The following is a 20,591-nucleotide window of genomic DNA, read 5'->3' on the forward strand; positions in this document are numbered from 1 at the left end:
TTCCCTGGTCACAGCCAGTCTGTGGCGTTGGTGGCATTTGGCTAGATGACCAGCTCTGTTCAAGGAGCCCCACTTACTACATATGTGCTACATGGAGATGGCACTGGATTGGTAAGACAGAGAAGTTTAATGGCCTCAGCTGCAGTTTTCCAAACAAATAAAACTTTGATGTGCAATGTAATTTAAATGATCTAAATCGTACACAGTCTGGTGGGCCTGAGATTTATCAGGAGTTTCAACTAAAAAGTATTTGCTGTGGCACAGTTTGTTGTCTTTCAGGGATAACAAATAAAAAAGGCTTTCTTTTAGCTTCCATGTCCCTCCTCTCCCCAGGTTTCATTGTCTTTCCTAACTGTATGCCTACCTCATTCATCTGCTAAAAAACAGAGCTGGAGACAGGAGCTTCTATTAGGCAGACCCGGGTGCAGAGCCAGGAGGGTACTTCTGTGGCCTTCTGTGAAAGAGGTCATGAAGTGCAGCAGAAAATAATGTCTATGTTGCATTAAAAAAATTACATTTTTATCAGAGAAGTTTTCTTTTGAGACAGAAAAGTGTCCATTTTAGGACAGAGGAGGGAGGATCAAACATCCTGCAAGCTCTGATCCATCATCATATGTTGCATGGTCATGTTATCAGTCTAAACACTGTCCTGGATTTGCAAATCTCCATAAGCACAGATGTGCTTTGGGCACAGTGGGCTCATTGTCCCAAGAAAAATCGAAGGGAGATCTTGAGTGATGTCTTGTTATATAGATGTTGCTGCTAAAAGCAAATTCTCCCAGCAAGTAAGTGCAGATTGTTTCTGTTATTGATTGCTGCAGTCTCTGCTTCATTGAGACCACATGGCCCACTTTGTTTTTGTAGCTGCCTTTTATTAAATCTGACAAAGAGGTATCAGTGTTTGAAAAGATGAGTCTTGAGAGTCCCCTGGGCAGCGTTTTCATGCTGTAAAGTGATACTGGCACATTTGATCCACAGATGCTTTTAACACACTAATAAAACAAAAGCCTTCCTTCCCAGGGTGGTCTTCTGCACTACAAAGCTTTCTGGTTTTGTCCATGCTTAATGGGTCAGACCCCAAGACGTAGAGAGAACCTGCAATTCCTCCTACCTTAAACTGTGCTCTCAGGATTTGGTCCTGTGTTGTAAACTGCAGAGAAAAATTGCTATGTGTATAGTTTTCAAGGTATATTTTGCTGCTTCATTGAAGGCCCATAATGTGTTTTATGTTCACATGGGTTATCTGAGTTGGTTTTCAGTATTCCTGAGACTGGCAGTCAGAAAGCTTTCATCCTTATTTCTGGTGACCAGTATTTACAGTTCCTATTCCTCCTGTTCTTGTAATACCTGACTTCATAAGGAGCCAGTCAGAACTCTATTTTAATGCACAAACCAGAAGATTTTTATTTTGGTGTTATATTTGAAGATACCTAAAAAAATTTAGATCTGAGACATTTCATATTAAGACCTATCATGAGTGGAAATGTTTGACCTCAATCTGTCTATGCAACAGCTCCTGATCTGTAAAATGGGAATACCATCTTCTCTCATTTTGAAGAGGCTTTATGAAGATAAATTAGTCTTTGCAGAGCACTCAGATGTCAGAGTGATGAACACCACAGAAAAGCTTGGGGGGAAATAAATAGTTCTGTGTACAGAGCAGGCTCTTAGTAGTAGCCGTAAATAAGACATGAAGCTACACTTTGATCAAGCAGACTAAAGCAGATACTGAATAGTTGCTGATAAACTAAGTACCATCCAGCCTGTGTCCTGAACAAGTCCAGACCAGTGGGAAATAGCATGCGATTGTGTGATTAAAGAGATATGTTAATGCTAACAAGCAATAGGACCAAAGTGAAGTTGCACCCATGAGCTCAGAACAGGCTTTTCATTGCTTCAGGATGTTGTGTTCTGCAACCTTGCTGTTAGCTATGTGCTGTGTGAGAATTAGCCACTGGTGAGTATGAATTATTCTTGTCCTGGCCAGCTGATTCTTCTTTTCCTTTCCTCTGCTAATAAGTTATGTTATACAGAGTAGGGGCTAAAAGCTTAAAACATGTAATGAAAACGTGCTCAGAGCTGAAACTACCAAAGGGTGTGTTCTTCAGCCAGCAGCCTGTCTTTTACAGACCATGCAAAGCAGAATCCAGCAGAGCTACACATCCATAAGAGGGGTTGTCGGAAGGCCCTGCTCCATCCACACCTCCAGGCTCGCCTAACTCCTGGCCAGTTGCTTGCTCTGGTAGAGCCAGTAAAGCCTGCTGTCACTGCAGCCACACAGGAGCAGAGTTCATTTACCACAGTGGAGACAGCTGAGTAAATGCGTTTGTGTCTTTTTGGTGCAACATGGAGCTGCTTGGTTCCACCTTGGTTTAAGCTCTGAGTTGGTTGAGGGATCCTGTTGTGGTTTAACCCCAGCCAGCAACTGAGCACCGCGCAGCTGCTTGCTCACTCCTCCCACCTCCCAGTGGGATGGGAGTATATAAAATAAAAAAGGAAAATAAAAAAAGAATAAACTCGTGGGTTGAGATAAGAACAGTTTAATAACTAAAATAAAATATAACAGCAACAATAATAATAAAGTAAAAATAATAATCGTAATGAAAAGGAATATAACAGAGGGGAATAAAACCCAAGAAAAGACAAGTGATGCACAATGCAACTGCTCAGCACCTGCTGACTGATGTCTGAGCAGCAATCCACCCCTCCCAGCCCACTCCCCCGGACATTCTGTGGTACGGAATAGCCCTCTGGCTAGTTCGGGTCAGCTCTCTTGGCCATGCTCCCTCCCAGCTTCTTGTGCACCTGCTTTCTGGCAGAGCATGGGAAACTGAAAAATCCTTAATTTAGGATAAGCACTACTTAGCAACAACTAAACCATCAGTGTGTTATCAACATTATTCTCACACTAAACCCAAAACACAGCACTGTACCAGCTACTAGGAAGAAAATTAACTCTATCCTAGCTGAAACCAGGACAAATGCTCACACTTTCCCTGTCGTCTTCTGTGCTCTTATCTGCGAAGTGAATGTGTCCATGCCCTCAGTCTGCACAGTCCTCCCAGCTATGTATTTTTCATTTGAATTTCCTCATGTAACCTGTTGTTTTATTTTAATTTTTATTTTTGGGAATTTTGACCAAGGCTAAATAGAATAGGTTTTGTGCCTGGCATATTTCTGTGATGCTTTCGACAAAGGTGCTTTAATCGTGGATTCACAGCTACTCTTGTGAGACACCTTCAGAGCTTGATATGAAAAACCTAATGATACAATTGCAGTGATGAGCAAAAAATAAACCAATTTTCAGAGGGGTTGCATATGCTGTTCCATTATCCAGCCTTTGGATTCTTAGTTCTTGACTTACTGTCCCTCAGGCTTTTGGAGAGGAACACAGAAAATCTCTCCAAATGCAGCCTCATTAAGCAACCAAAATGTAACCTACTGATGGCAAAGAGGTTGCAAGTAGCTCATCTCCAGAGAGAGCAATGGTTAAGTCCCCTGAAATACATGCTATAATTGCATGCCATAGAGCTAGGTCCAACTCATTATAGGTCCAAGGAATTGATGCTAGTGGGCCCTCAGCCAGCCCCATCATGCCTTCAGTGCTTTTGTGGGCACAGAGACCTTCTATTGCGAGCCCTTCGTTTGACCTGTGCTGTTTGATCTGCCAGGCTGCCTGCCATATTCCTGAGGGTCGCATACAAGCAAGTACTCTGCTCTTATTAATGTTAATGGGGATCTTAGGTAGAGCAGACCCCCATGGTCTACCCCATGGTGTAGAGTCTAAAGAGCTGCTTCCTTACTTGCTAAAATAAGCCTCTCTGCAGATACTTGGGGTCTTGTTTTTTGGGAGTGGGAGCAGGGGTTGAACTGAGCCTGCTCCACCCAGAGCCACGTTCCCGTGCAGCTGTAGTTTGGAGCTGACCTCCTCACCCTGTCCAGGGATGCAGGGATGGGGAGGGCAAGGAGGAAACTGCAGGAAGCTCTGAAAAGGCTCTAGCTGCTGTAAATGCAGCCTGCTGCTTCTTCCTCTACAGTCTTCAGCTCAGCAGCTTCACACTTTTCCTGTCTTCATCCTATCTTAGCATCCTCCTGACTTCTCCTTCAAACAAGTCATGGGAACAAACTGTAGCTGGGAGAGAGTTCATTCTGCACTTTCTCCTTTCCCTTTTCCCTACCTCAAAGTCTATTTTTGCCTATTCTGATTGTAAGATCTTTGGGGCAGGGACTGCATGCTCCCTGTGTTTCTGCAGAAACTAGCTTCATTAGGGATCATTATTCGTTTGTTCTGTCATAATAAAAGGGATTCAAAATAATACTGCAGTAATTCACACCAGTCTCATTGCATTTTCTTCAAAGGAGGCACTCCAAAATAAGATGAGAGTAGATGAGATGAAGATCAGGCCGGCTGTAATTACTAGTCTGCGATACCTCGTTTTGAAGCAGAGCAGTTACGTGCAGTAGTAACTTGGCCAGCTATTATTGTAGGGGGAAAACCCACACAAAAGATATTTTTACATAAGTATCTGTGCAAAATAGCCACCAATATTCATCAGAGAGCATGATTAAAGGCCCTTGAAGCATGATTGGAGTTGCCAGTTTTCATGAGATAATTAAGAAGTGGGTTTGGTATATACATTCGGGTGATCTCATTATCTTCATTATTAATTAGTCTCTGTTCTTCACATTTCAGCTCCAGTTTCTTGTCATTAGGGTGACTAGCCAGTGAGCGATGCGTTAGTGAGATTCAGAGGAAGGGTTCTGCCTCTGCAACAGCAGAGGAGGTGCCAGCCTTTGTTCAGAATTGCTCCAGAAGAAATTGCAGTGCTTTGTACAAGATCAGCAGGTTGTCCTGCCATAAACCCTTTCAACAACGTACCCTGCCCAGCGTTTCCTGGCCAGGAGCCCCTGGTTTCGACAGGCACTCTGGCTGCTACTGGAAGTCAGCAGTGATGGTGATTTAGGTACTCCACTTTGTATTTAGCAATCTTTCTCTAAGCACCCAGATATGAATATTTTGCCCAGATTTCCTCTGGCATGCTTCTGCAAACACCTTTTTCATTCAGGATGCTTACTTAGCATTATTCATCTGTGGGATCTGGCAGTACCAAGCATCCTTTTGCCAGTGTAGCCATCTCTTTGCTTTCTCATGATAATGGGGTTAAAAGTCTACTCTCCATTAACAGAAAGGTAGTTGTCACTATCCTAACCTCAAACCCTGGACAGGACTCAAGAGTACACATACTTTGCAAATTCCGCTCTGTACAAGTAGGCATATGGCAGAGGGGATTTAGGAAAAACCAAGATGAATTAAGGTGGAAACTGAGTGTGAGGGAATGCCCTGCCATTTCCAGAGGCCAGCTATTACGGTACTGGAGGAGCACATCTGCCATTGTACGGCCTTTTTTTGAAAAGCAGAATGTCTGCTATTAATGGAGTCAGAAAATACCATGTTCATGAGAGTCTCAGTCTGCAGATCCTATTCGTACAAACTAAGCATGAAGCCTGCAGCATGTTTCAGTGTCTGTGGTCATCTAAGCTATTACTAACCTGCATAGATTCCTCAGCTGCCTGAAATCATGACAAGACAATAGATCTTCAATCTCAGATGGAAAAAACATATCGTGCAATATCTCCTTCTATGGCACTGATTTGAGTTGCAGCTGCCAGTCTTACTAAGCGGAATCTGCAGACATGCAGCTTTTCCTCCTCACCCTCGCTGCTCTTAGGCATGAAGCAGTTAAAGGTCTGTGTCACTCCAGATATAATTCTCATTCTTCCAAGAGACGGCAGTGATGGCCACCTGCCCTCCCCCAGCCGTGACAGCGTGCTTGGCTTTTCCCTTTGTAGGAAATAAATCATAAGTCTTATTAAACAGAAAATTACCACTTTACCGTGAAATGTGTAAAAAACAAGCGTTTTGTCTCAATGGAGATCAAAGCCAGCCTGTAACAATCTCCACTTAATCAGGCTTAGCTTTAATGAAGTGGGAAATGGACCTGTATTATAGCTATGGTTATTACTTAATAAAGTTTTTATATAGTCATTCCTTAATAAGAAGCGATTGTCTAAAACTTGTACATTTTCTAGGACCTTTACTGAGGAATGCTTCTATCAATGAGACATTTATGCCTTCTCAATTATTACTGTGTAATAAATGGCAAAGTCCTGGGTAGTATACTGAGTAATACATGCAGCAGGTGTACCCAACAGTTGGGCTTATGTTCTTAACATCTCTACTATAATACTCGTTTTAACTTTGCTGTTTTATCTGTTAGAGAGGTGCTGGTCTGCTGGCTAAATCCTGCAGACGGTGTTTCCTTCTGTGTGTAACACTCCAGTGAAAACTGTGACAGTCGGTAAGGGCAGGGAAAGGAGTTTTGCAGAAAATGTTTGTTTGAATACCACCCTCTGCCTTTGAGTCCTCTGCTGCAAAGCCACAGAAACAGATTTCATTTCTTTAATTTTTTATTAGCACAGACAGCACAGTAAACACAATTCTTATGAAGCATTGCAAAAAAGGAAGTTACACAACTTCTAAGAAGTGAAGTGAATTTAAAATAACTAAGTCAGTGTGAATGTTCTCAGCCTTTCTGTTTTGCTTTTCTTTATCTTGTAACTAAAGGGATTAAAATCAAGGACAAAACAGACATCACTTCCTAACAGGATCTGGTTTGCTTTGTAGCACACTGAGGGTGTTTTAGAGTGGCACCACCATCACAGGAAGGCCATACATGCGTTTTATCATCACCCAGTTGTAGGAATGAGAGCACACCAGGCAGGCAAGGTCAGCCCCGGTGAACCCTGGTGTCCCCAGACACTGTCCCTATCTGGGGACCTGACATCCCCACTGCCCGGGGGTGGCCTGTCTGCCGCGACAGCCCCTTCCCTTTATAAGGCGTTGGAAACCCGACATTGGTCTGTAAAAATTCCTCCGTTGGCATGTCAGATGTGTTCCTTGCAGACTCACCACCCGCAGGAAGGGGCTGGTGGACACCAGCGAGGAGAGGCTGGTGGGTGCCCTGCCTGGGCGGAGGCGATGCTGTACCTGCCCTCACCCAGATCTGCTCAGTGACCTCCTTCCCACCGCTCTGGCTGCCTTGGGTTTGAGCACAGATATATAGAGAGAGATGTAAATATATATGTGTGAGTGTATATATATGTGTGTGTATATATAAAAATATATATAATTACCCGGGTATTAAGCCACATTTCATTTCTCAGGAAACCCACGCAGTTTCCTTTTTTCCCAGTTGTCACGGATAATTTTGACCAAAACTGAAGAATTGCGACTAAAACCACCGGCGGGGTCGGGGAAGCGTCACTCACACCAACTCACAGGAGGAACCAACCGCGAACAACAACCCCCAACCCCCGACTCACCCCTGCGTGCGACCGGGACGTTTGTGTCCGTGTCCGCCCACCCTACACCCGGGGAAGTCCGGACACCCCCCCCTGCAAACCCCGCGCTGTAACGTCACGGAACCCCGGTACTGAGCGCCTACCCCCGGACCCCCCGCGTCGCTTAGCAACGGCGGGGCGGGCCCGCGCGCGCCGCCAACTGTTGCCCGCCCCCTCTGTGGGCGGGAACGGGGTGTGGGGACGGGACCGGCCTCCCGGCGCCGGGCCAGGTACGGGCAGCCCGGGAGCAGAAGGCGGGAGGTGGCCGGTATCGTCGTGTGGGGTGAGGAGCAACTTGGCGGCGGTGTTGGGGGTTTCCACGCCACAGCCCCGGCGTGAGGGAAGGGGGATCCGCCGTGAGGGAAGAAGGGGGATCCGTGGGGCTGCTCCGCTCCACCTGCTCCTCGCCACCCAGGCGAGGGTCTGCGGGGGTCGAGGAGGGGGGAAGAGCATCTCTGTGACCTTTCTGTGTTTTCATGATTGCACCGGAGCGTTTTGAAATTCAGGAAATAGGTATAGCGAAACCGTGCTGGATTGGTTTGGGTTTTTTTTTTTTCCTTGTTTGCCTAGGGAGGGCTTTGTCACTCCGGAGTCGTGTAGGCTGAAAGGCTGGACTGGCTGTGGAATTGAAGAAGCGAGCAGCTCCTGGAGAGCTCTGGCAATACTCTTACATGGGGACAGTGCAAAACCCTATGCAGCTGTGTTGGCAGCCATGCGTGGTGAAACGGGGGTGTCGGGGAAGAAGGGGGTGTCTTCCTGCATAGCTGAGCCTCATGCAGCCCTCAGGTCTGTCACCTGGACATGCCTGAGATCTGGGCTTTAAATCTTTAAAAGGGGAAGAGGGGAAAAGAGTACTTTTTAAGGGTGAATGCAAGCCACAGGCTTGTTCTGTAATTATTTTCTGTGGCACTGGTGCTGTGTTTGGATTGCCATTACTTATTGTTGAATGTTTTTAATACCCAACTGTGGTTCTGAATGCATTTGCTGGCTCTGGGATGCTGGTGACATAGCCAGGAAAAAATGATTTGCGGTTAGTATGTGGCTGTCACGACAGTCTGTTCTGTAACTACAGATCTTGTACGTAGCCCTCATGCGGGACCTGTGTGGCCCTAAAGCAGTCGGTGAAGCGGTCCTGCCTCTGATGAACTGCACAGAGTTGGGCCTGTGTTATATGTGCTTGGCAGCATAAGAAAGCAGTTCACAGCAGAGATCTCCCTCTGCAGCTTTCAGCGGTGGGAGATGTTAACAGTTCTTGGTCTGGAGTCGGTTGTGTCTCTGAAATGGAGACAGGCAATTGTGCTTTTCTGTTGCACAGAAGTGACCCATGACAGAGACCCTGGGGCAGGCAAACACCGTCCTTGCTCTGTGCCATTCTAGTGCTGATTTTTGGGTGGCAGATAATGTTGCTGCTTTGCTAGTAGCAATAATCTTCATTTGTTCTGGCAGATGCGTAAGGTTAGTGGCTTTGGGGGCACAGATAACAATTTATCCTCATGTTATTTGGCTGATTTAACTACTTATGTTAAGGAAGAGGGACGGATGAGAGAACACTTCTGAAATAGGTTCAGAATAGGGTCCCTGAACGTGGGCTTCATGGTACCTGTATTCAAGCCCTTATACCAGTATAATTTGTGATTCTTTCAGCACTTTTTGATATGCTACACAGGTGCTCCCATTCAAAATAGTCTCACTCCAGTCAGATGGTGTGCTGAATGCGGGGTTGCTCCCCGGTGGTGGGACTGGATTTCCCATCCCTAATTGTTTCTTGGTTCTCAGCAAGAAGTGAAGTGTGAACTTGTTGGCAATCCGAGTGATTTTTCTGCCAGTGGCCCTTCTGAAATTTGGGAAGGGGGGAATAACATGGCGTCACCACCAGATATGTGCAGTAGTGTGGAATGTTATTCACACAGCTGGGTACAGAAGGAGATAGTGGCATTTCTACTGGCTGTTTGGCAGCATCTGTCCAAACTGAGAGGAGCTTGAGCTGTTCCCAATGCTAGATGTGGTAGCCTTCAAACAGTTTTAAACCTCTTTTAATGGGCTTCTTTTAACTTTGTTATTTGAAGAATTACTGCAAACAGCAGCAAGTCTCCCAGAAGCCACCTGACATGCAGATGTTTCTCAGCTGGGGTTGCCTTGTCAGGGCTCTTAATGCCGTGGTGATTGGGGGATCTTAGCCATGTGTAAAGGCTGCAAACCAAAACGCTTTCTGTGCGAAAATAGCAAGGGGAATGGAGTAGCTTTGCTGCAGTTATTGATTAACCAATCCTGTTACATGTGTTGAGCATACCTTGACCTTAATTCTTCCAGTCCTTTCAATACAGTGTCCTAGTGAAATAATTTAAATGGTTATAAAGCTACTCATGGATTGCTGCTGAAGTAACTATTATCCAAACATTAATATTCAAAAATGCCCACCATGTTTGGGTAGCTGACCTCTTAAATTCTGAATTGCAGTGTAATAATGTAAGTCCTTTTGTTCTTTCTATAGTCATTTAGGTTGATCACTGCACCAAATATAAGACAGGCTCTGTAAGTGCTTCCTGACAGCATAAAATGGTGCTTTGGGCACTGTGTTGCAGCTTATACTGCTGGTTAGTAGTAGGGGTCTCTGGGTCTGCTTTAAATCTTGTTTTTAGTGTGCAAACTAATGTTATAACAGATTTCTGCTTGGTCCCTATCTGTTTTGTCTGTGCAGGTTCAAGGGTAGAAACATCTCCTGCCCACACATAGCTGTAAACTCTAAAATAAGCCATGTTTTCTATTTTACCATATAAGTGAAAAAACACAGCTTGTTGACTCTGCCAGAGTTTATGATCACTGGGTTGTTAATTTGCGTTTGTCATGTAAGTGCTATGATGTGCTTGGCAGCACTTCTACAATTAAGTGTGTTCACTTCATTGTAAGAAAATAAAATAGCAGGTATATGAGAGCCTTTCTTCAAAAATAAAAAAAAAAATGCCTTTTATAAATAGATGGGGAGAATGAATTTTTTTAAAAATCAGTGCTTGCAAACTTTGCTGGATAAAGGCTGCAATTCCAGTTATTCCTGCAGCAGGGAAACCTTAACCTGTGGTTTGCCCTGCTAGCAGCTGAAGAGCAGCCAAGGTCCTTGAGCTCCTTCCTCCTCCTAATGAAGAGCTCTTCAGAGCTACTTTAGTATTTCTTAAACATGAAGTAAATTAGTTTTTAGGCTTGTCTGCATTCAGACTGACCAATGAGCTCTGGGAAGTGTTTCCGTATAAACTAGGGCAAAGCCACATCCTTAATGCTTTCCCTCTGCTTGCCAACGTAAACTACTCATCATCAAGCATGGCTGGATTTCTTACTGTGCTGGGGAAACTCGAGATGTTTCTCTACCTCTTGGGGTCTGAAACTGCTCCCATTCCCTAATCATTCCTCCCCTCTGGAGACTGCAGTGTAATCTAACCTGGGTGGGCGGGAAGACAGAACTATGATTTGTGAGGCAAAAATCTTGTTTTCTTTGTTTTTCTTTAAATGTCTTTATTTCCTTGTGTTTGCTGGAGGCCAAACTTGCAGCAGTATAGAAAAGAAAATGTTATAGTTTCCAAATTCTTTGGGGGAAGGGGGTTTGACCAGGGCCACTGTAAATAATTAGCTTAGCCATAGGCAGGACTGTTCCTGCCTGGGACAGCTTCTTCCTGTTCTTCACGCTGTTTGTGCCTAATGGTACTCCTGGAGGTACCAGGAGTAACCTCTTCCTTGCCCAGCAGCACCAAATCTGCTCAAGGAGCTCTTCAGCCATGTGCCTGCAGAACCCGCGGGCAAGTATGATGCAAGTTTTTTGCTATTTACTGAGTACCCAACTGGGTGACCTTGAGGCTTGTCAAGGAAAACAAGTTAGCATGTGAGCTCAGCTGTCTGCTGAGCAGCAAATACTAGTTGCAAAGAGCATCTTGTAATTTACAGACCTGGTTAATTAAGGAGCTGAACTGAGAAGCAAGTGCTGGACTGTGCTTTAGGCTTAAAGTAAAGACATTTCTTTGCAAGTAGCCTCCAGCTCTCATTGACATGGTTTAGATGTTCACTTGTAGTATTGCCTCAAAATGACATAATCTGACCTTACCTCTGACCCTTAAGGCTGGTCTATACTGGGGTGTCTTTAGAAGGCCTTTAACTGTGAACTGCAGCGCCGTGTTTCCTGTGTGCAAGGAACGTGACATCTGGCCTGCGGTTGGCCATATGGTGTCCAGGGCACAGCAGTCTTCATAATTTTATCACCAACTGTCCATGCCAACATCGTGGTAATGGCTATTGCCCGTGCTGTACTAGAGTTACCTTCACTGGCCCCATTGCTCAGAGGGGCAGGTTTAACAGGGCAGGCCTGAGCGTCAGTCCCAGGAACCGATCCCTGGTAAGAGTTTGACATTTTCTGTCCTCCCTCCCTGTTACTGCTGTTCTGACTTTAAAAATAGAGATTGTCTCATCTCAAGGCAAAGGCTTCTCAAGAGGGTTTATCATGTCACATTTATTATCTGCTGTGCAGATCTTTTTAGGCAAATATCATGAATCATTTTTTTTCAGTTGTATACCAGCTTGTTTAAACCAAGGGCTGCAGCTCCCCTATGCATGCTGCAAAGGCGATGCCGAGTTGACCCAGCTCATTTCAACATACAGCTGCCTGGCCTGGGTGCCCTGGCCTGGAGGAGGGGCGGCAGGCGAGTGGGTACCTGCTGTGGGCTGTCCCAGCAGTTCACTCCATGGGAAGGACCGTGGTACCAGTGAAGGGAATATACTCTTGTTCCTGACCCTGCGGACTAGGATATTTTTTCCTTCTGCAAAGGAATGTTCCTTGCTTTGAGCCTCCAGTGATGGCTGATGAGAGTATGATAGTCCAGTAGTGGGAAGCAGCCCAGGGAGTGATGGGACATAACTTCAAAGTAACAGGAAAGAGCTTTTTATTTTTTCTTTTAACTTTCTTTAGAGGATCAAATTAGCAGTCTGCTAAAGTCTTTTAATGTTAAAACTTTCAGAGCATAAGCAATGACCTGTGAAAAGGAGTGCTTGGATCTAGACCCTGTGCATGATGAGGTCTGGCATGTCTATTATGGCCAATTAAAGTGACAGGTAGCAGAGTGTAAACACTCCTGACTCCTGCCGTTCCCTGGCTGGCTCCAGGCTGCACGCTGCCTTTCTCCTCTGCCTTGGAAGAGGCACGTCAGTTTGAACTTCCTAACCAGAGCACAAAGCAGCCTTTCAGAACCTCTGTGCCCTCTGCTCGTGTGGTTCAGCATGAACAGCCCAGAAGCTGAAGCTTGGTCTTTCAGTCAAAACCTGTTGTCCTTGAATTGCATGATTGTATGAGATACAGATGTTACCCTGTGAAGGAAACGGAGGCTGGCAGTTCGCTGCAGCACAGGCAGAGCTTGCCCTCTGTCTGAGGACTCCTCACCCACTCCCTAGGATGCTGTCCAGCACTCGGTCCTTCCTAGATTTGGATTTTAGGAATAAACTTGCCCCTAGAAGTCCCTTCCAATACCCACAGCAGCAGTATGTGAACCTTTCCCTTAAACTGAGCTTCAAATATTAGATTTGAGTAACTAAACGGTCAGAGGAAGCTATTGCATTGAACAAACTAACTCGTAGCCCTAAAATAGCTTCTTATTTGAACAGCTTAGTAAAATAACCGTGCTCTGCACACTGATCTTGAACTCTGGGAGATTTTAAACTCCCAGCTATGTGGGGAGACTTGGTGTTCTTCCATGCTGCAGCAGGAGATGGAAGCAGTTTCTATGACTTCGTCCCTCCCCCATCAACCTACCTGCAAGCCGCAGCCCCAGCTCTGCCTTGTGCTCGGCCACAGCTGCGTGGGTGAGAGCCAGCAGTCGCTTGCTCAGCTTCCTGGTGGACACAGATGCAGAAGCATGGTCTCACTTAGTGCTTCTGCATCTTCCTCTCACGTAGTTTCTCCTGTCAGATCAAAGGGTAGATCTGCATCTCCCCCACCTCTGCCTGACAACTGAAAATGAAAGGAAATATGTTGGGGGAGAATCTGTGCTTTAAAAAGAGTTCATCGCCCACTTGGTGTAAATAAGTAAACATTTGTAGAGGAGTGGCATGTTTCTAAAACACATTGGTGAGAAATGCTTCACACCCTTCTTTGTTACCCAGTAATTAAGAGAATAGTTGCCTTCCAATGCAGTGGCTGCTTAAATAAAGATGAGAGTGCCTGGATTTTCTCTATGGTGGATGTACAACAGTAAGTAACATTTCATCTGAGGCTGCCAAGCCTGGCACACCTCCACATGACACCTCTTCCCTTCCAGTTGTGGTGAGGTGACTTTTCCTGTACTTTTGCTGGGAAGAAACTGGATGGGGAGGGTTCAAGGCCCCAGACTTGCATCTGTCCCACAGCTAGCAGATTCAGCTTGTAGATAGGTGCAGGTTGGGGGCATGATCCTGGTGAGGGAAGTGCCACAGCTGACATGCATGTGGCATTTCTTGTTTCTGGTCGTGTGTGATGGTTCCAGCTCTTGCTAATTAAATTGCCCAGTGGTGGGAGACTCGGATCCTCTTTTCTTCCCTGTCTCCTCTGGAATACTGGATGACTGTCTAAATGTCAGGGGTGCTGGTGACTTGGCTGTGGTAGAAGTGAATTTTAGCTAAGCTTGCTCTTCAGCATGGATGTATTGATGTAGGCATGCCATGGAGCCTGTCTGTCAGCTGAGTTACCAGCTTTCAGCTGCTTTATGTGCATATTTTAGGGATTGCTTCCGACCTGGGAAAGCCCAGTTGGGTCACTGCAGGGCAAGGCAGAGCTGTACTCCCATACCCACCTAATGCTGACGCCACTTTCCTGCCCCACAAGGATCAGAAGGAATCCATGGGAATTGCTGGCTTCTGCTTCTGTTTGGGATGGCTGTGCAAAGGCAGGCTGTGCTTACTCATCTGGCTTCAATGCAGCCACACAATTGCCTCTTTCGAGGAAGGGAATTCATTAGTTTCTGTGAAGTGGCCTTGGATCTTTGGGCAGCAGGTGCTTCTATAGTGCAAACTGTTGCTGAATATTCAACAGTTGCTATACAAGTGTCTGGCCAACTGCCTGAGAAGCACTTGGAGTTATCCTGAGCATCCGATTATATAAAGTGCAAAGTACTTACTGCTTTAAAGCTACCCACAGCTATGTTGTGTTGGTGGCACTTTAAAGTTCATTTTTTATGTGAATCTTCCAAGATCATAAGCAGCAACTTCATCTCTTTTGACTCAGCCAACAAAGGAGGGAACTGCCTAGCAGAATGAGAAACAGTGATTCATATTCAGGTCGTCAGAACCTCTCTCTCTTACTGGTTTCGGCTAATGGCAGGTACACTGGAAACAAGTGACTCAGAATAGCAGTGTCTCCTAATCTTTAACATAGTTTAAACTCAAGTTAGCTCTTTTAAGGCTACCTGAATAACACTTGTTCTTGACAACCTTTAATTTGGTACATGAAGTACTGTAAATACCTAAACTGTGAAGGAATAATTTGAGAGGTTAAGCTGAGCAATCAGCCTTTTCTTTGTCTTTTTTTTTTTTTTTTTTTTAAGGAGTTTAATTTCCTTAGGTGTGGTCTATAAGCATGTGCTAGATGGCATCTTGAAAGTATGGTCCTATGAGAAACTGTGATCACTGAACAATTACAGCTTCAAATATCTTACAGTTTTAGTCATGGCATTGGATGCCTGTATATTGTTTACTAATGACGTGCCCCAATTCTGACTTCTTGTAGTAGTTTTCTTAACCTGTTTTAGTTGTTTTAAAGGTGCTTTATCTGTTTTCTTCTGCTGGTTATTTAGGCCACAGAAGGAAAATTTTTCATTAAATGTGTAATTGTGACAGTTGCAGTGAAGACCAGTTTCACCGAGGGAGCTGAAGAGACACCTCAGTGGTGTTATCCAGGTCCCGTGCTTTACAGTGTTGTATTATTGTGCCTGGAAACACTGCATTGCTGTAGTGATTCCCCACCCCTAAACTTGATAGGTAAGCATGTAGTTCCTACACACGGAAAACAGTCATGCAGGCTTCAGTACGGTGCCTCACTGGTCCTAGTTTCTGTACATCTTGCTGAAAACAGTGATCTTTACTACTGATTGTAAGTGGACCTTGAGCACTTAAAAGCATGAATAAGCAGCTGATGCAGCTGCTGGAGCTGAGCCTCCCTGGCAGGACTGTTTGTCGTGCTGCTTGCTTTGAAAGGGCTGGGGTCTTCAGTGTGTGGTTTGGCTGCCAGGTGCTCATCAGAGCAGCCGAGACATGCTTCCTAAACGTCCACTTTGTGCAGTTCTGCGGGGTAGGTGCCAGATTTGCAGAGAAGAGGGAGGCTGGCAGCCTGGGATGTGGTGTGCTCCGTGACGTCCACTTTCCCTGCTGTGAGGAAGCAGCAGAGGGCAGCTGAGGGGGAGCTCCTCAAAGGAGCTTGGCTGGCCCATGCTCTTCATTTATCCAGTACCCATCAGTCCCTGAACTCCCCACAGCTTGAGGGTGGGATCAGCAGAAGGGAGGACCAGTTCCAGGAGGAGTTCCAAGTCTTGCAGTGAGGCATTTCAGAAGCTGTAAAGCAGGTGTTCAGGCTTATGATGGGTCATTGCCTCCAAAAGCTCATTTCTTTTCTTCTCTCTTTTTTTTTTTTTTTTTTTCATGGGGCTTAGAAGTGAAAGTTTAGGAGCAGAACAATTACACTTCAAAAAAGACTTACATGGTATTGACTGGTATCCATGAAGTGCAGTCTGTGCTGTAGCTATAGATCAGTACTCTAATACAAGTAAATATGTGAAGGTTAGATTGCCAGAAAGTGACAGGAAAGAAAAGTGAGCCCTCAACCTTTAGAGATGACACTGCACGTTTAATTGCTAATGGACTTTTTTTAAAAAAGCATCTAGGCTGCTATTATTAGAAAAAGCAAATGTGCAGTGTTACCTACAGGGAACAAAAAGGGAGTCTTTCATGATCTTCTTGACCTTTACTTTCTTGCTTTAATTTCTTTAATACCAGTGAGATTTTCCTGCTGTAAAAACTTGCTTAGGCAGAGACTTCTCCAAGATCTCTGAAAAAGATGTGCTAATTGGGAGGTAGGGCTGGGTAAGAGCTGTTTCTTCCTTTCCTCCTTCGATTTGCAAACTCCTGCTTCAGGGATCCACTGTGTGCTCTGTGCCCCTCTCTTTCCCTCATGGATCAGACTTACCAACTGGTACAATTCCATAACAGCAGTCAGGGCTTTATTGAATTAAACTTTTTAAGAGAAACAGGAGCTCTGTGCCTGTGGGGCTTAGTGTGCAGGAGGAAACCGGGGAAAGTTAGATAAACAAACACTCCTGGATACTTCTGAAACATCTTAATTGCTCTTAACAATCGTTACTTTTTTGGCACCTACTAAAAAGGTCTTACTGCTTGTGCTGTCTATTTGTAGAAAAGCCTCCAGATACCTGCTCTGAGTATGTACCTAGAGATTCAAACACTGCAGGTAAAGCTGTCCTTTTGACTGCTCGGGTGTTCGTTAGTTAACTAGGTTTGAGCAAGTGGGGTTGTTTTGAATTTCTTAAACCTCTATATGCTAGGAGTTTTCACAGTCATATAAATTGTTATTTCAGGAAAAAGTGGAAGGCGAGACCTGCATTTCTAATAGCAGTTTTTGCAAATCTTAAAAAGCTGCAGCTTCTGGGTGACTCTTCTCATGTTGAGGTGAAAAAGGCACTGAGAAGAATTGGTGTCATCAGCGTAGAACATCACTAGTTCTGCAAAAGGGGATTTAAGCATCTGTGGCTCTAGCATAGGAGTGTCGAAAGGCTACAGGAGTTGACTGGAAGCCGTGCTGCTGCAAGCGGTGCCACTCTTAACAGCGTCCCAGTGAATGTGCTTGCCAGAAGGGCAGCTGGTGCTTGCGATGATGCCAGACTGCCAGGTGCCTTGGGATTCCTGGGGAAGGAGCTGGGCAGGATGACAGTTGGGCCTAAATACGAGGTGTATCCGTGAATGAAATGCTTCATTACCAGTAAAGTAAGCCTTAAATGCATGATTGTCTTAACATGCTGGCAGTAGTTCAGTGGTAAAGCTGCCTGTGGAGCTTGCAGGTGAGCTTTGGAGTGGAGCTCTGAGTCAGAGCGTTTGCAGGACTTGTTCTGGAGTCATGAGTTATTGTGTCACGCTGGATGGGAATTGTCAAAGCAGTATTGTGTTGCTGCGTATCAAAGGACAGAGTAAAATCTTAGGCTTTGTTTTTTCAATTAAGAATTTTTATTTGTCCCTGAGGGACAAGCAAATAGAAAACAGCTTGTCTTGGCTATTGTGAGTGTTCATGGGTCAAGAAGGGGAGGGAGGGGACGAACAGCAAGCGCAAAGAGTTGCAGTAATGAGAATGACGTCTTAATTTAGGTGATACTTAATCAAGACATGGTTCCAGGAAGCAGGAACAGATGGCTTTGGCTTTTTTTTTCCTGCTCTCTTATATCTTTGATTGTCACCAAGACTTACCATAAATGTTTTAATACCTGCCAACTCTTTTTACAAGCCCATCCTCAAAGGCAGAGTAAACTGTTGGACTTATCTGGCTTGCTTTTGTTTAATCGTTAATATTAATCACAGGACTAACTCTGAGTGACTTTCTATTATCTTCTTTCAAAGGATTCCTCTTTTTATAATAAAACTTTGAGGATATTTGTTAATTAAAGTACATTTTGATAGTAAATTAGGGCAAAGCTGACTGCATTTTATACTTGGATGTTGTGTCCCTCTCTCCTATAGAAGAGTCAGAGTCAGTATTTGAGCCCTTCTGGAAGGTGTAAGCTACCTTAGGGGCTTGCAGGAACTGGCTTTGTAAAGCAGGTCAACCTTTTTGTTATATGGTTTTTATTCAGTATCACTCTTGCTTACCAGGGCATCCAGAGAGTGGGTTATTGCTTCTCCTGTGTCCTCTTAACTGCCTTGAAGGGTGATCTGAATTGACTCCCAATTCTTCTTTTGCCAGAGTGGTGAAATCCAGGACTGTGCCTACTTGGACAGCGAAAGCGCCTACAGCGAGTTGGAGCTCTTCCCTGATGACGACACGATGACTCTAGCACAGCAAGAGGTTCACCATGAGTCTGACATGGACAGTGCTATTGAGAGTGCCCAGAGCTCGGAGGCCTCCGACGTGTGTCGGAGTGAGGAGAAGGACAGTGTGCTCAGTGGCCTCTTTCTGCCTGGTGACAAGTGAGTGGTGGTTTTGCCCCATGGCAGCCCTGTTTGAGTCATGTGCAAAAGGACCAGGGAGGAAGGAGCCTTTATGTGATTAATCCCTACTGTGGGAGGCTGAGGATGCCTGAAGGATTTAGAAACTTAGTGTCCATTTTCACTGTAAGGGAGATGGATGTCCAGGTCCTCTAAGTGGCTTAGACAGTCTCAGCGCTGGCTCCTTGTGGCACATTCTGTGACCACTCATGGGACTTGCATGTTGTGTTTTGAACTGAAAGTGTTGGGTCTCTCCAGAATGGATCTTAGGATCTTCTGTGTTCCCATAACCTTTATATGCTGGAATTAAAACAAATACTTCTTGCAAAGCAGTGCAATATGGGGAATGCTGCTTTAGTCTTTTGTACATCTAGTTATCTGAAGGTGTGGGTGCTGCAACTCCATGTACCAAGTTAATTCTGTGTGTTTCTAATTTTCCATAACCTTTAGTGTGCAACAGTAAATTGTGTTTAACATGGGGTGTCCTGGCATGTGCGTGTGTAACCATAGTTTGCTGTTAACACAAGAGTGTCTCTGTAATCCTGACTTGACTCTTCCCAGGTGTGTACCTGGGGGTGTTGGTAAAAGCTGACTGGGGGGGAAAAGGACCCAACTTGATTTAATCCTGCTTTGAACTGAGTTAATGCAGTACTACAGGACAGAGCTCAGCTGGGCTTGCTTTGTAAGCCTCTGTGCTGTCTTCCCTATTTTTGGCTTGTCATCTTGATTTGTGCCTCTTGAGCTTCCTTCATTGCTAAGCCAGTCGTCCTCCTCTCTTCTGGGCCTCCTCGGATGCTCTCTGCGCAGCCTCATTCCTACCCTCCTCCAGAATTTCTGAGCTAACTGAGATCTGGCCTTCTCCCATTTGCCCAAGCAATCCCAGAGACTTTATCAAGATAATGCCAGTTTTCATCAGCTCTTTATCAAACTTGTCTCCTTGCCTTGCCATTGCCAGTTCTTTGAAGCACCCATCCCTTTTACCCATACTGTGTTTGAAATTAGTGTCTTTCCTCCCAGCTGTGCCATCCAGGCTCTTGTGAAGGGGGTGGGGAAAGCATTGTGCATCCTGTACCCACGTTCTAGGGGGGAGCAGGAACTACTAAGAGCTACTGTGCTACTGCTAATAGATCTTGGTTTATCCTCTGAGACCTCCTCAGCTTTGGTAAATGTGGGAAAACACTTTGGAAGCTTCATGCTTTTTACCTTGGCCAAACCACAATACCTGCTTGTTGAAGAAGCAGGTGGATTGTGTATGGGGTGTGTCAGCCCGCTGTGAAGTCCTGCCCTGAACAGCAGGAAATAGCTTTAAAAAAACCCCAAACAAACATGAAAACTTCCTTCAGACAGTGTTAGAATGAGGAAAAACAGCTGCTTTTAGCAACTCCCTTGAAAACGGCTGTGCAATTTCTAGACAGTTTCCAGCCTGTGGCTGGTTTTGAGTTCAGGATCTACCCTGAGCATGGACTGTTTCAACCCAAGCAGTTTAAAGTTTGGAAAAGCTTACAAATAACTACAAATTAAAAGTTCTAAGCAACGTTACCAGGTGGGTCCAGCAGTGGTGACTGCATAGCTGCCATAAGAGAAACTTTGCCAGGCAATGCATGAGGAATAGTGGGCTACTGAACTCCAGTCTGTTGGCAAGTGGTGATGTTCCAGGGCTATTATGCTGGAGAGCAGATTTTATGGACAAGGATATATTATCATCCCAACTGAGGACTGGTCATTTACCTCCATCCCTAGTGGAAGTGTTATGAGGAGCTTCTTCCTGAACTGACTTGGTGTAACAACATTGAGATGCAAACAGCAATTGCAGTTACACAGGTCATAGTCACCCAAAACCTTACCGGCACACAGTATGTCTGTGGCACAGCAGCTCTTTATGAATAGATGTTAGTGTGATGTGTTGAGCGTCTCACTAATCCATCTCCCAGCCAAGGAGCCTTGTTAGATAAGTTTGATCTATTTCTAGTATGAGTATTCCTATCTTC

General features: G+C 45.1%; 1 protein-coding gene across 5 annotated transcripts in view; it reads left to right on the forward strand.

The window, feature by feature from the left end:
• RAB11FIP4 (RAB11 family interacting protein 4) overlaps positions 1 to 20,591 on the forward strand; it is a 127,879-nt gene that overhangs the window by 89,368 nt on the left and 17,920 nt on the right. For 3 of the 5 annotated variants that reach the window (XM_074847196.1, XM_074847197.1, XM_074847198.1), the window contains exon 4: positions 18,362 to 18,585. The exons of 1 other annotated variant lie outside the window; for it this stretch is intronic. In XM_074847196.1, coding sequence (XP_074703297.1) covers positions 18,362 to 18,585 — 224 coding nt within the window. Of the gene's footprint in view, positions 1 to 7,651; positions 7,685 to 18,361; positions 18,586 to 20,591 lie in introns of those variants that run through there. One more of the 5 variants, XM_074847199.1, reaches the window with a different exon arrangement.

Source organism: Strix aluco, chromosome 21 (assembly GCF_031877795.1).
Source record: "Strix aluco isolate bStrAlu1 chromosome 21, bStrAlu1.hap1, whole genome shotgun sequence".
NCBI classification, from domain to species: domain Eukaryota; kingdom Metazoa; phylum Chordata; class Aves; order Strigiformes; family Strigidae; genus Strix; species Strix aluco.